The sequence below is a fragment of the Carcharodon carcharias genome, chromosome 31 (genome assembly GCF_017639515.1).
Source record: "Carcharodon carcharias isolate sCarCar2 chromosome 31, sCarCar2.pri, whole genome shotgun sequence".
NCBI lineage: Eukaryota > Metazoa > Chordata > Chondrichthyes > Lamniformes > Lamnidae > Carcharodon > Carcharodon carcharias.
The window spans coordinates 4,497,458-4,509,861 of record NC_054497.1 but is presented as its reverse complement, the minus strand read 5'-3'; the positions used below and the strand labels follow the sequence as shown (position 1 = coordinate 4,509,861).

The following is a 12,404-nucleotide window of genomic DNA, read 5'->3' as shown; positions in this document are numbered from 1 at the left end:
ACGGACGTGAAACCTTGGCTCTGTTTTGCTCTCTCCACAGACGCTGCCAGGCCTGTGGAGTTCTTTTTCCTGCATTTTCTGTTTTTATTTCAGATTTCCAGCATCTATGGTATTTTGCTTTTAGGTGGATGACTGTCTTTTCCCAACCCTGTGCCCTATACACCCAAATCTAGGTCATTAATATATATCAAGAGAAGCAATAAAAATAACTGTTCATCACTACTCCATTTCCTGTTGCTCAACCAGCTATTCCTTTTATTTCGTAAGTTTCAGCTTTGCTGACAAGCCTATTATGTGGCACTTTATCAAATGTCTTTTGGAAGTCCATATACACCACATCAACTGCATCACCCTCATCAATCCTCTCTGTTAACTCATCAAAAAAACCTCAATCAAGTTGGTTAAACATGATTTGCCCTTAACAAAGCCATCCTGGCTTACCTTAATGAATCCAAACTTGTCCAAGCGATTGCTAGCTTTTTATTGAGCGGGTAAAGCCTATCATTATAATTCCAAAGCATTAAAAAAATGGCCTGAATTTTTTGGATGGCGGGGGCTCCCTTCACACCATCCGAAGAGGCAACGGGGAAAACACATCCCTGCCGACTCTAAGTGCCCCGCGGCCAATTCACGCTCACATGAGCATCAATGAGCTGCAGACAGGGCCAGCCAATCTTATTGGCTGGCAGCTCTCTTGTCTCTGCAGTGACAGTGCTGAAGTGGATAGAAGAGGAAGTTCAGGAAGACATCGGAGCCTAAATGCAGGGAGTGGAGGCCAAGCTAAGTTTAAAGAGTCCTGTGGTGGAGAGGGTAGGGAAGGCCTGGGGGGGTGGCGTGAACGGGGCGATTGAGGTGTCGGACGAGAGGTCGAGGGGAGGGAAGTCCACAGGCCACTGGACCTTAAGGGGAAGGTGCCCCCTTCTGATGGAGGTGCCCCCACCTTCCCAACTGAGATCTAGGCCCATTGGTTTTTGGATTCCTCCCACGCCAGGTCAATCCTCTCGCCAGCCAAAAAATTGAGCCGGGCAGGAAACAGCCCTTAAGTGGTCAACGTAGGGCCTCAGTTGAGGAGAGGGCGGGCTTCCCAGCCGAGCTCTGGCTAACCCGCAGCGTAAAATCGCCGCTTGGTAGGGGTGGGCAGGAACCCAGAAGGGATCCCGTTCCTTCAGTTTCACGCGTTTCCCCCCCTTCCCCCACCTAAAAACCCTTCGGTGGGGAAGTGTGAAATTCTGCCCAATGATTTCCGATAAGAAGAGCTTGGTTTCTCAAATCCGATATTGACAGCAAAAAGTAATTAACTTGGTCTTCTCAGTCTTAAAGATGACACACAATTGGGCCTCCCACTATCCGGGTCTGTACCTCCACCTGCTGTGATTAAGTCCCTGTAAATCTTGATTGGCAACTAAATTATGCTATAGATGGGAGTGACACTACTAAAGAAAAAATACTTTGATAACTAGCACCAGGTCACAGATCATGACACAAGGGATCACTGTGCAGGAGTTATACGAAGAAGCCGTGTATCTATTAATCGACATGTCACCTTCTGAGGAAGTGGTACGCCCAGCTTAACAAGTTACTAGATGCGCCAACATAAAAGGACATTTTGGTTTTTGGACCATCATCCAGCTTACCATCAAGAGAATCAATCCTTTTCTGAATCAAAGGTTTGGGACTATAACCTCCACAATATCATGGGCGGAATATACCCTTAAATCAAAACTCCACAATAATTTAGACCTGCTGCAGCTACATGATGATGTCTGTATCTATCTGTCTGTATTTTTTTTATCCTTTCATGGGATGTGGGTGTCTCTAATTGTCCTTGAGCCAATTGGCTTACCACACCATTTCAGAGTCAACCAATTGCTCTGGGTCTGGAGTCACATTTAGGCCAGACTGGGTAAGGGTGGCAGATTTCCTTTCCCAAAGGGCATTAGTGAGCCAGAAGGAGTTTTACAATGGCCGATGATAGTTTCATGGTCACCATTACTGAGACTAGCTTTTCAATTCCAGATTATTAATTGAATTTAATTTCCACCAGCTGCCATGTTGGATTTGAAACCTTGTCCCCAGAATACAAGACTAGGCCTCTGGATTTCTATTCCAGTGACATTACTGCTATCTCCTCCATTTTGTGTAGTGCATGAATGGTGAAGCTTCAGAAACTGTCCTGCTGGTGGGGTTTGCCTGGAACTCAACCCCTAGCTCAAAGATAATTATTGCTAGACTAACCTCACCTATTGAACCTACATCGCATTTCGACTCACTGAAGAAAACTCTTTGGCTACACAATGCCTCAGAGTGAAGATTCTTAGGAAGTGGGTATTCAGCCCCTGTGATCTATCCTGCCATTCAATTAGATAGATAGTATCATAGAGTTTACAGCATGGAAAGAGGCCCTTCAGCGCATCCTGTCCACACCAGTCATCAAGCCCCTAACTACTCTAATTCCATTTTCCAGCACTTCGTAGCCTTGTATGCTATGGCGTTTCAAATGTTCATCTAAGTACTTCTTAAATGTTGTGCATATTCCCGCCTCTACCATTCTTTCAGGCAGTGAGTTCCTGATAACCCCACCCTCTGGGTGAAAAATGTTCCCTTAAATCCCCTCTAAACCTCCTGCCCCTTATCTTAAATCTACACCCTCTGGTTATTGACCCCTCTTGACTAAAGGGAAAACCTTGTTCTTGACTGATCTGTCCCTCAGCTCCATTTCCCTGCATTAGATTCATATCATCTTACTTAACAAAATTAGCCTTTCGGGTATATTTATAGAAAGAGAAAAATTCTGCCTGAATCCTGCTCTGGCTGGTTTTTTTTTGACTGTGAACTGTCTTTTGCAGAGGTTGAAGATGGAAATTGCAGAAGTTATCGCTGAGCTGGAGAACTTTAATTACGCAGAGGAGAGGTGAGCAGTGGACAATTATTGGCCATTCCCAGAACATCTGGTATTCCAGCCCCTCATGATTATAAATGCGAAGGGTCCCCAAATGGTCATCATAATGCAATGACCCCATCTTTCAACCCGTGCAAATTTAGAATAATAGGAATTACTTGATGAAAACATTAATCAGGTTTCAACTAATTCACCTTTGACCATCCTGATACAATGATACAACCATGATACAATGATAATGGAATTGTTAGCTAACCACAATGATCTATCTCTGTCAATTTGTCTACGATAGGGGCTACAGTTGAACTGTAGGCCTGAAAGTAATAGATAAGTCATTGCTCCATAGATAATGCAGCCCAGGCTGTTAAAGGAACTCAGAGAGGAAGTATGACACACTGTCCACAAGTCAAAATGGTGGACTGGAGGGAGTCCAAGCAATGTCTCTTGTTCAACTAGAGGGAGTAGAGAAACTGAGCAACTCACAACCAATTAATCAATGAATGCAATTTGTGGGAAAATTCCTCAAATGTGTGAGTTAGTCTGGTTTGAATGCGGAACTTGATACAACATAAAGTAGTTGAGGTAAATTACATAGATACATTTAAAGGGGAGCTAGATAAACTCATGATGGAGAAAAGAATAGAAGAGTAGGGTGAGATGACATAGGGTGGGAAGATGCTCATGTGGAGCATAAACATCAGTACAGGGCTATAGGGCCAAATGACCTGTTTCTCTCATTAATTCCATATATTCCTAAAGAGTTAGACCTGAGTTGAGGAAGGCCCCAGTGGTGGAGTGCTTTGGGGGCCGTAGGTCCAAAATCACCTGTTCCTCCCAAGCATGTTCCACTCACCACGTCACGTCTCAAGTTACTTATAGGCAGGATCCAAAGATGTTATAATGAGGGAATGGTGTACTGGTATTGTCGCTGGACTAGCAATCAGAGACCTAGCGTAATGTTCTGGGGACCTGGGTTCAAATTCCTGCCATGACGGATGGTGGAATTTGAATTCAATAAAAATCTGGAATTAAATGATGACCATGAAACGATTGTTGTAAAAACCCATCTGGTTCACTAACCCCCTTTATGGAAGGGAATCTGCTGGCCTCCATGTGACTCCAGACCTACACCAATGTGGTTGACTTTCAACTGCTCCCTGAGTAAGGGTGGCAACAAACACCGGGCTAGCCAGAGACATCCTAATGAATGAGTTTAAAAAAATAGCCCTTGTGTACATGGACATTATGGAATTGGAAGCAGTGGGGGAAACACATCCATAATGCAATGTTGCTAGGAGACCTCATTGTAAATGCATGGGTTTCACTGGCTGTAAACAACACAATGACTTCTTCATCATCCATTGGCCTTTTGATGAGATCCGTGTCTCTGTTCCACAATTGATGGATTCACAAATAAAACTGCAAAATCCATACCAAAAATTTCCCGGTTGTGACCCTATAAATCTGTAGTTGTCAGGTAATGGGGATGGTGGGTGGGCGGGTGGGTGGGAGAAGGACCTAAAGATTCCCACACTCAGAAAATCTCTTGTCGTTCATTGACAGTAAACTTGTTATTAGAGTGCAGCCATTTGAATAGTTGCAGGCCTCAAGGTGTTAGCAGAGGTGTTGAAATATGCATCCGTCAAAGTTACTCTATTTTTAGTGTGCTTTAAAAGTGAGGTACTTCCATCCCCTCCACCCCCGGCTCAGTTAACTGTTTATTTAAATGGCATGGTTGTCATGGAAACCCACCCATAAATAGGAGCAGGAGTAGACCATTCGGCCCCTCGAGCCTGCTCCGCCATTCAATAAGATCATGGCTGATCTTCCTGTGTTTCGATTTTCATGTTGCCATCTAACCCTGATAACCTTTGATTCCCTCGCCTAACAAGAATCTATCTACCTCTACCTTTCCTCCTTTAAGGCACAACTCCTTCACCAAGCTTTTGGTCGTCTGACCTATCACCTCCATGTGGTGTTGCCAACTGTGATTAATTGTATTCCTGGAGGTTACATCACATGACTTGCCCCACCCCCCCCACCCCCTGCATTCCAGCCAATCGGCCAACACATCCATCCTTGTGACGCACTGACATCCTAAGCCAATTGGAAAGCATAAAAAGGCTCATTACCCAATTGGATGACGCTTTGACTGTCAGCCAAACAGCCTTTTTTCCCCATTTTCAATATTTTTAAATATCTGGTAAAGGGAAATCTGCAAAGAAAATGACAGACAAAAGCAAACTTTTCTAATATTCGGTGATTTTTCTCAAGGGTTACACACAGCAGTGTCCTGGAGACTGATCTTCAATTCCTGGACATGCAACAACCCTATCTCCTTATGTGGTTCAATGTCATGTATTGTTCTATAATGCTCCCCTGAAGTGCTTTGGGGATGTTGTATTACATTAAAAAAGCTATATAAATATAAGATGTTGTTGTTACAAACCTGGCCAAGGCAAGGCCATGGAAACAGCAAATCAAATCCAAAATTGGACAACCCCCATGAGATGTTTCACTTTAAGTTGAAAGGCTTAAGCATCAAGCACAGGCAAACCAGTTAAAATCTGCAACTATTGCATCTGGTTAATAATGGATGGATTTTAAATTATGGTGGGTTTTGTGTGGGTGGCTGGTGAGGTGAGTTGGTGTCACCCATGTTGCATAAATTAGGCCCGAGCTATAGGCCTCGTTAATATGTCACAAGTTCTGACCAGGAGGTTGGCAGGAAACACCTGTGGGCGTCTGGAAAATCGGAAGGCACGTGGGTAAAGTGGTTCTAGGAGGGTATTGTGGGAAGGACTCAAGGTGCCCTGGGCTGGGAAGGGTGCTGGCTAAACCTTCCTTGTGGTCCCTGAGAGACAGGAAAAGCTTCTGTGTTTGGACGTCTTCACTTTCCCTGCCCGATCCTGATTGTTCAGCATCGCTGAATCCCTGAATATCCACATCCTGGGGGCGGGGGGGGGGGGTTACCATTGACCAGAAACTGAACTGGATCAGCCACATAAATACTGTAGCTACAAGAGCAGGTCAGAGGCTGGGAATTCTGTTGCAAGTAACTCACCTCCTGACTCCCCAAAGCCTGTCCACCATCTAAAAGGCACAAGTCAGGAGTGTGATGAAATACTGTCCACTTGCTTGGATGAGTGCAGCTCCATCAACACTCAAGAAGCTCAACACCATCCAGGACAAAGCAGCCTTTTTGATCAACATCCCATCCACCACCTTAAACAGTCACTCCCTCCACCAACGGGTATGTACCATCTACAAGATGTACCGCAGCATCTCATCAAGGCTCCTTCGACAGCACCTTCCAAACCCGTGACCTCTATCACCTTGAAGGACAAGAGCAGCAGATGCATGGGAACACCACCACCTGCAGGTTCCCCTCCATGTCACTCATTATCCTGACTTGGAAATATATCACCATTCCTTCACTGTCACTGGGTCAAAATTCTGGAACACCCTCCCTAACAGCACTGTGGGTGTACCTACACCACATGGACTGCAGCGGTTCAAGAAGGCATCTCACCACCACCTTCTCAAGGGGCAACTTGGGATGGGCAATAAATGGTGGCCCAGCCAGCGACACTCACGTCCTATGAAAAAACATTTAAAAAAAGCCCAACCAGACAGCTGTCCTTATTCTAAGATAAAAGCAAAATACTGCGGATGCTGGAAATCTAGAACAAAAACAAAAATACCTGGAAAAACTAGCAGGTCTGACAGCATCTGCGGAGGGATACAGTTGATGTTTTGAGTCCGTATGACCCTTCAACATCGGAGAGACCAAACGCAGACTGGGTGATCGCTTTGCAGAACACCTTCAGTCTGTCCACTAGCATGACCCAGACCTCCCTGTCACTTGCCATTTTAACACTCCACCCTGCTCTCATGCCCACATGTCCGTCCTTGGCTTGCTGCATTGTTCCAGTGAAGCTCAATGCAAACTGGAGGAAAAGCACCTCATCTTCCGACTAGGCACTTTACAGCCTTCCGGACTGAATATTGAATTCAACAATTTCAGATCATGAACTCTCTCCTCCATCTCCACTCCCTTTCCGCTCCCCCTTTTTTCCAATAATTTATAATTTTTTTACAAATATATTTTTATTTTCCCTATTTTTAATTTATTTTGATCTATTGTTTCATCTCCACCTTTTAGCCCATTTTGATCCCTTCCCCCCACCCCACCCCCACTAGGGCCATCTGCCACTAGCTTGTCCTGCTTGCTACCCTTAATGTCACCATTAGACATCCTTTAGATAATATCACCACTGTCAACACCCCTTTGTCCTTTTGTCTATGACATCTTTGGCAGTCTCTTTTTGGCCTCCCCCTATCACTGGCCCCCTATCGAGCTCCACCTGTCCCAACCCCCTCTACCAGCTTATATTTCATCTCATTTCTATATGTCTTAGTTCTGATGAAGGGTCATACGGACTCGAAACGTCAACTGTATCCGTCTCTGCAGATGCTGTGAAACCTGCTGAGTTTTTCCAGGTGTTTTTTTGTTTTTGTTCTAACTTTCCCTACTCGGCAGGCCTGAGTTAAAATTGCACCAGGAACCCAATGTCACCTGCAAGTTTAAAGAAGGACCCCTGCTGGCTTTGGGCAGGTAGCTTAGTCGTCTGTTCAGAGTCCTGCATAAAATTAGCGGTCAGTGGGATCTGGTTGGGTAAATAGCCCAGGTGGTTTTAACCGACCATCTTGCCAAATTCCGCGAGGTGGGTAGGGTTAAAATTGCCTCTGCAACTTCTGCTAGTGAAACTGGTTTTTAATCCCCTCAGTATAAGAGAATTACAGAAGGATAATTGTAGAAATTCTTCTCCCCTGTTATCTTTTCTTGAAATGCATGAAGTAACTAAGTAGCATGGTGAAGTTAGACACCCTTTTTATTCCAAGACTGGTTTCCTTGAATTCTGATTTATACTCAAGTCAAGTACTGAGGGCTTCTCCTTACTGAGTTTTCTCTTGCTTTTCATTTAGCACAATGGTCGAGAGGAACAAACTGATGTCAGCGGGAAAAAAGAAATTCAACATGGATCCCAAAAAGGTACTTATTAATTCCTCTGGCTTTCCATTGTTCATCCTCCCTGCCCCGCTCCTTTCCAACAAGAGTTATTATTCATTATCTTACACTGCCAACCTATTGATAAAGTTGCTGTCTTCTCAATTCTTGCTCTATTGTCTCTTTCTACTTCTGAAGATGCCAAGATTCAAAGATTAGATACTCAATGATTAGAATCCCTCCTTTTCATTTTATTTAAATAACACTATAGAATTATGGTACAGAATGGAAAAGAGGCCACTCAGCCCATCGAGCCTGCAGCAGCTCTTTCAAAGAGCAGCTCTGTTCTCTTCAACTGCAGGAACTGTGTTCAGGATTACGAAGAGAGCTGAAAAGGCTGACCCCTAAAATTGTCTGCTCTGACCTCAAGAGACACAGGTTACAGGTCAGCTTAGAAGTCAGAAGGGAAGTCAGAGTAATATCCTTCATTCAAAAGATAATAAAGCTGCAGAATAAATTGTTAGAGAAGGTGATGGGGATTCGAATGAGATGAGATTTTGGATGGGGAAAGATTAAAGAATATGGGGAGACCAGTCTAGTAAAGTAGTCTTGGGTTTCTTAAGCCTCTAACTACTCTTTAAAAAAAATGTTTGTGTTCCTAATGGGTAACCTTGCTGTCACTTGGATATTTTATGGCAAGGTCAATGAGGACATTTCTGGTTGAGAAAGGGTTAATATGGGGGCTGATGCAGATCGAGCCTTTGCCCAGAAATGCACAGTTATTTCCTTTAGTAACACGTTGAGCAGCAACGACAGGAAACTGTATGAAATGCACAGCATCGTGCTGCTAAATAACTTGTCCTACATGATGCAGCCAGGAGGCTGTCCCCATTCCTCGTTAATGCTGATTATGAAGAGTTTAAAGTACCTGAAACCCAACTAAGGGAAGAATTTCTGCCCTTGACAGAACTTTCACTTTGGAAAATAAACCTTCCTTTTGTAAAGTTTTTTTTGCCACATCCCAGGTCCTGAGTCCTCCTAGGTGATGAGGGTGGGCACCCTTCTCTCACCTTCTCCGCTGCAGAGCGGAGACAACAGTTCACTGGTGCCTGAGTGAACTGTGCTGCCCCCCACATTTCTCCTTTGAGACAGTGAGTCCATTGTAGCCACCAGACTTGAAGAGTCATTAGCTGAAGGGATGGAGAACCAGAGGATTTAAGATGATTGGCAAAAGAGCCAGGGGGTACATGAGGAAAAACATTTTTACACCGCAAGTGGTCTAGAATGCATTGTCTGAGACTGTGGTGGAGGCTTTCAAAAGTGAATTGGATAATTATCTAAAGAGAAAGAAATTTATGGGTCTATGGGGCAAAGAAGGGGGAAATGGGGCTAGCTGAGCAGCTCTTACAGAGAGCCAGCAAGGACCAGATGGGCCGGACAATCTTGTTCTGTGTTGAAACATTTCCATGATTCTCTGATGCAGCATAAACAAACACAGCATTTTTCAGAATGATCAACCCTCACCTTGTTCAGTACATGGAGCTAACTTTCATGTCATTTATCCAAGTTTTTCAGTTTGGAAACTTATGGTAACAAACTGGTTTTCAATATTGTTCACCATCTTTATTCCTTCATCATCTTTGTGATGGCTCTGGGTTACATCAGGGTACCAGTTGACATGCGGGTGTCTTGTGGTGCAATGGATAGTGTCCCTGTCTCTGAACCAGAAGCTCTGGGTTTAAGTCCCACTCCAGGACTTGATGGTCATGGAAGGTATGTTCATACTATGCTAAAGAGGTTGGTTATCAACCTGCAGATCCTTTCAATACGTGCCAATGACAGGTGGTAAGAGTGGGACAGATTCCTGGTCAGCTATGAGATGGAAAGATAGTTGCTCTACCATCACTATCCATAGCTCCAGACTACAATGTGCATGTAAGAATTCATATTGCCATGGCAACTCAGACTTCCTGACTGAACCACCACAAAATCAACATAAGGTCTCCAACTCTGTTCGGTTGCTCTGGAGTCTCCGGGAATTAGAGATTCATCTCCTGCAGCAAGAAGCACAGGAGTCATTTCATAAATACATTTTTAAAAAACCAAATCCTTGGACACTTGTGGATAGTTGAGATGAAAACTGAATTTGATACATTTTTATCAGATAAGGATATCATGGCACAGAGATGAAAAGAGGGTAAATGGAATTCAAGCACAGTTCAACCATAATCTCATTGAACGGTGATCAGGATCAAAGGCCTAAAAGGTCAACTCTTGTAACTTGTTCATGAGTCACTGAAAGCTAACGTGCAGATGTAACAGCGATTAGGAAGGCAAACGGTATGTTGGCCTTTATTGCAAGAGGATACAGGAGTAGCGAAGTCTTGATGCAAAGAGCATGGCTGAGACCACATTGTGCACAGTTTTCATCTCCCAACCTAAGGAAGGACACGCTTCATTTTTAAAAATTTATTCTTTCATGAGATGTGGGTGTCACTGGCAAGGCCAGCATTTGTTGCCCATCCCTAATTGCCCTTGAACTGAGTGTCTTGTTCGGCCATTTCAGAGGGCAGTTAAGAGTCAACCACACTGCTGTTGTTGTGGGTCTGGAGTCACATGTAGGCCAGATCAGGCAAGACCTAGCAGATTTCCTTACCTAAAAGGCATTAGTGAACCAGATGGGTTTTTACAACAATTGTTTCATCGTCACAGGCTGGCTTTACAGTTCCAGATTATTAATTGAATTTAAATTCCACCAGCCGCATGAAGGTCTGGGGCAGCAGGATTGTCCTGTATGAGGAGAGATTGAGGAAACTAGGCCTGCATTCTCTGCAGTTGAGAAGAATGAGAGGTGATTCATTGAAGTGTGTAAAATTCTTGCAGGGCTTGATAGGGTAGATGCAGGAAGGATGTTTCTCCTGGCTGGGAGTGTCTAGAACCTGGGGACACAGTCATAGAACAAGGGGCAGGCCATTTAGGGTTGAGATGAGGAGAACTTTCTTCACTCAGAGGGTGGGTGAAACTTTGGAATTCTCTACCCTAGAGGGCTGTGGTGGCTCAGTCATTGAGTATATTCAATCACAGGATCGTTACAGTGCAGAAGGAGGCCATTCATCCCATCGAATCTACGCTGGCTCGCTGAAAGAGCACTCTACCTAATCCCATTCCCCTGCCTTCTCTCCATAACCTTGCACATTCTTTTTCTTCAGGTAGCAATCCAATTCCCTCTTGAATACCTCAGTCGAACCTGCCTCCACCACCCTCTCAGGAAGTTCGTTCACCCTCTGGGTGAAAAAATTTTTCCTTACATCACTTCTATTCATTTTGCCCATTTTAAAAATCTGTGCCTTCTAATTTGTGATGTACTCTTGAGTGGGAAAAGTTTCCACTCTTTAACCCTGCCCATACCCCTCAGGATCTTGAGTACCTCTATCAAGTCTCCTCTCAGCCTTCTTTTCTCCAAGAAAAAGAGCACCAATCTCTCCAATATATCCTCATAGCTACAGTTCTTCATCTTTGGAATCATTTTTGTGAATCTCCTCTGTGGTCTCTCCAATGCCTTCACATCCTTCCTCAAGTATGGTGCCCAGAACTGGGTGCAGTACTCCAGATGAGGCCTAACTAGTGTTTTATACAAGTTTAACATGACCTCCTTACTCTTGTACTCAATGCCCCTATTAATAAAACCTAGGATACCATATGCTTTATTAACTGCTCTGTCAACATGCCCTGCCTCGTTCAATGAATTATGTGCATATACGCCAAGGTCTCTGTTCCTGCACCTCTTTTAGAATTTCTCCCTTTATACTGTCTCTCCACATTATTCCTGCCAAAATGAATCACTTCACACTTCTCTGCATTGAACTTCATCTGCCATTTGTCTGCCCAGTCCACCAACATGTCCATGTCCTTTTGAAGTTCAAGACTATCCTCATTACAGTTGACAATGTTTCCAATCTTTGCATCATCCGCAAATTTTGAAATCATGCCCTGCACCCCACAGTCCAGGGAGAGCAAGGGTCCCAACACTGACCCCTGAGGAATTCCATCACAGACCTTCCTCCAATCTGAAAAACAACCATTTATCACTACTCTTTGTTTCCTGTCACTCAGCCAATTTCTTGTCCAAGTGCCTACTTCCCCTTTTATTCTATGAGCTAGAATTTTGCTCACAAGTCTGTTGTGTGGCACTGTATCAAATGCCTTTTGAAAATCCATATATACCACATCAACAGCATTGCCCTTATCAACCTTCTCTGTTACCACCTCAGGAAAAAAAGCAGAGATGGATAGATTTCTAGATATTAAAGATATCAAGGGAAATGGGAAAAAATAGTTAAAGTAGATCAGCCATGATCTAGTTGAATGGTGGAGCAAACTCAAGGGGCTGAATGGCCTACTCCTGCTCCTATTTCCTATGATCCTATTCCTATTTATCATGGATAAGACATTCCCTAACAAGCTCAACTGAGGGATTGAAAATGAAAACCGAAT

General features: G+C 44.0%; 1 protein-coding gene across 2 annotated transcripts in view; it reads left to right on the top strand.

The window, feature by feature from the left end:
• The window catches only part of LOC121271783 (cytohesin-2-like), a 64,695-nt gene that overhangs the window by 33,368 nt on the left and 18,923 nt on the right, over positions 1-12,404 (top strand). For both annotated transcript variants that reach the window (XM_041178054.1, XM_041178053.1), the window contains exons 3-4: positions 2,847-2,911; positions 7,889-7,955. In XM_041178054.1, the coding sequence (XP_041033988.1) occupies positions 2,847-2,911; positions 7,889-7,955 (132 nt within the window). The remainder of the gene's footprint in view (positions 1-2,846; positions 2,912-7,888; positions 7,956-12,404) is intronic.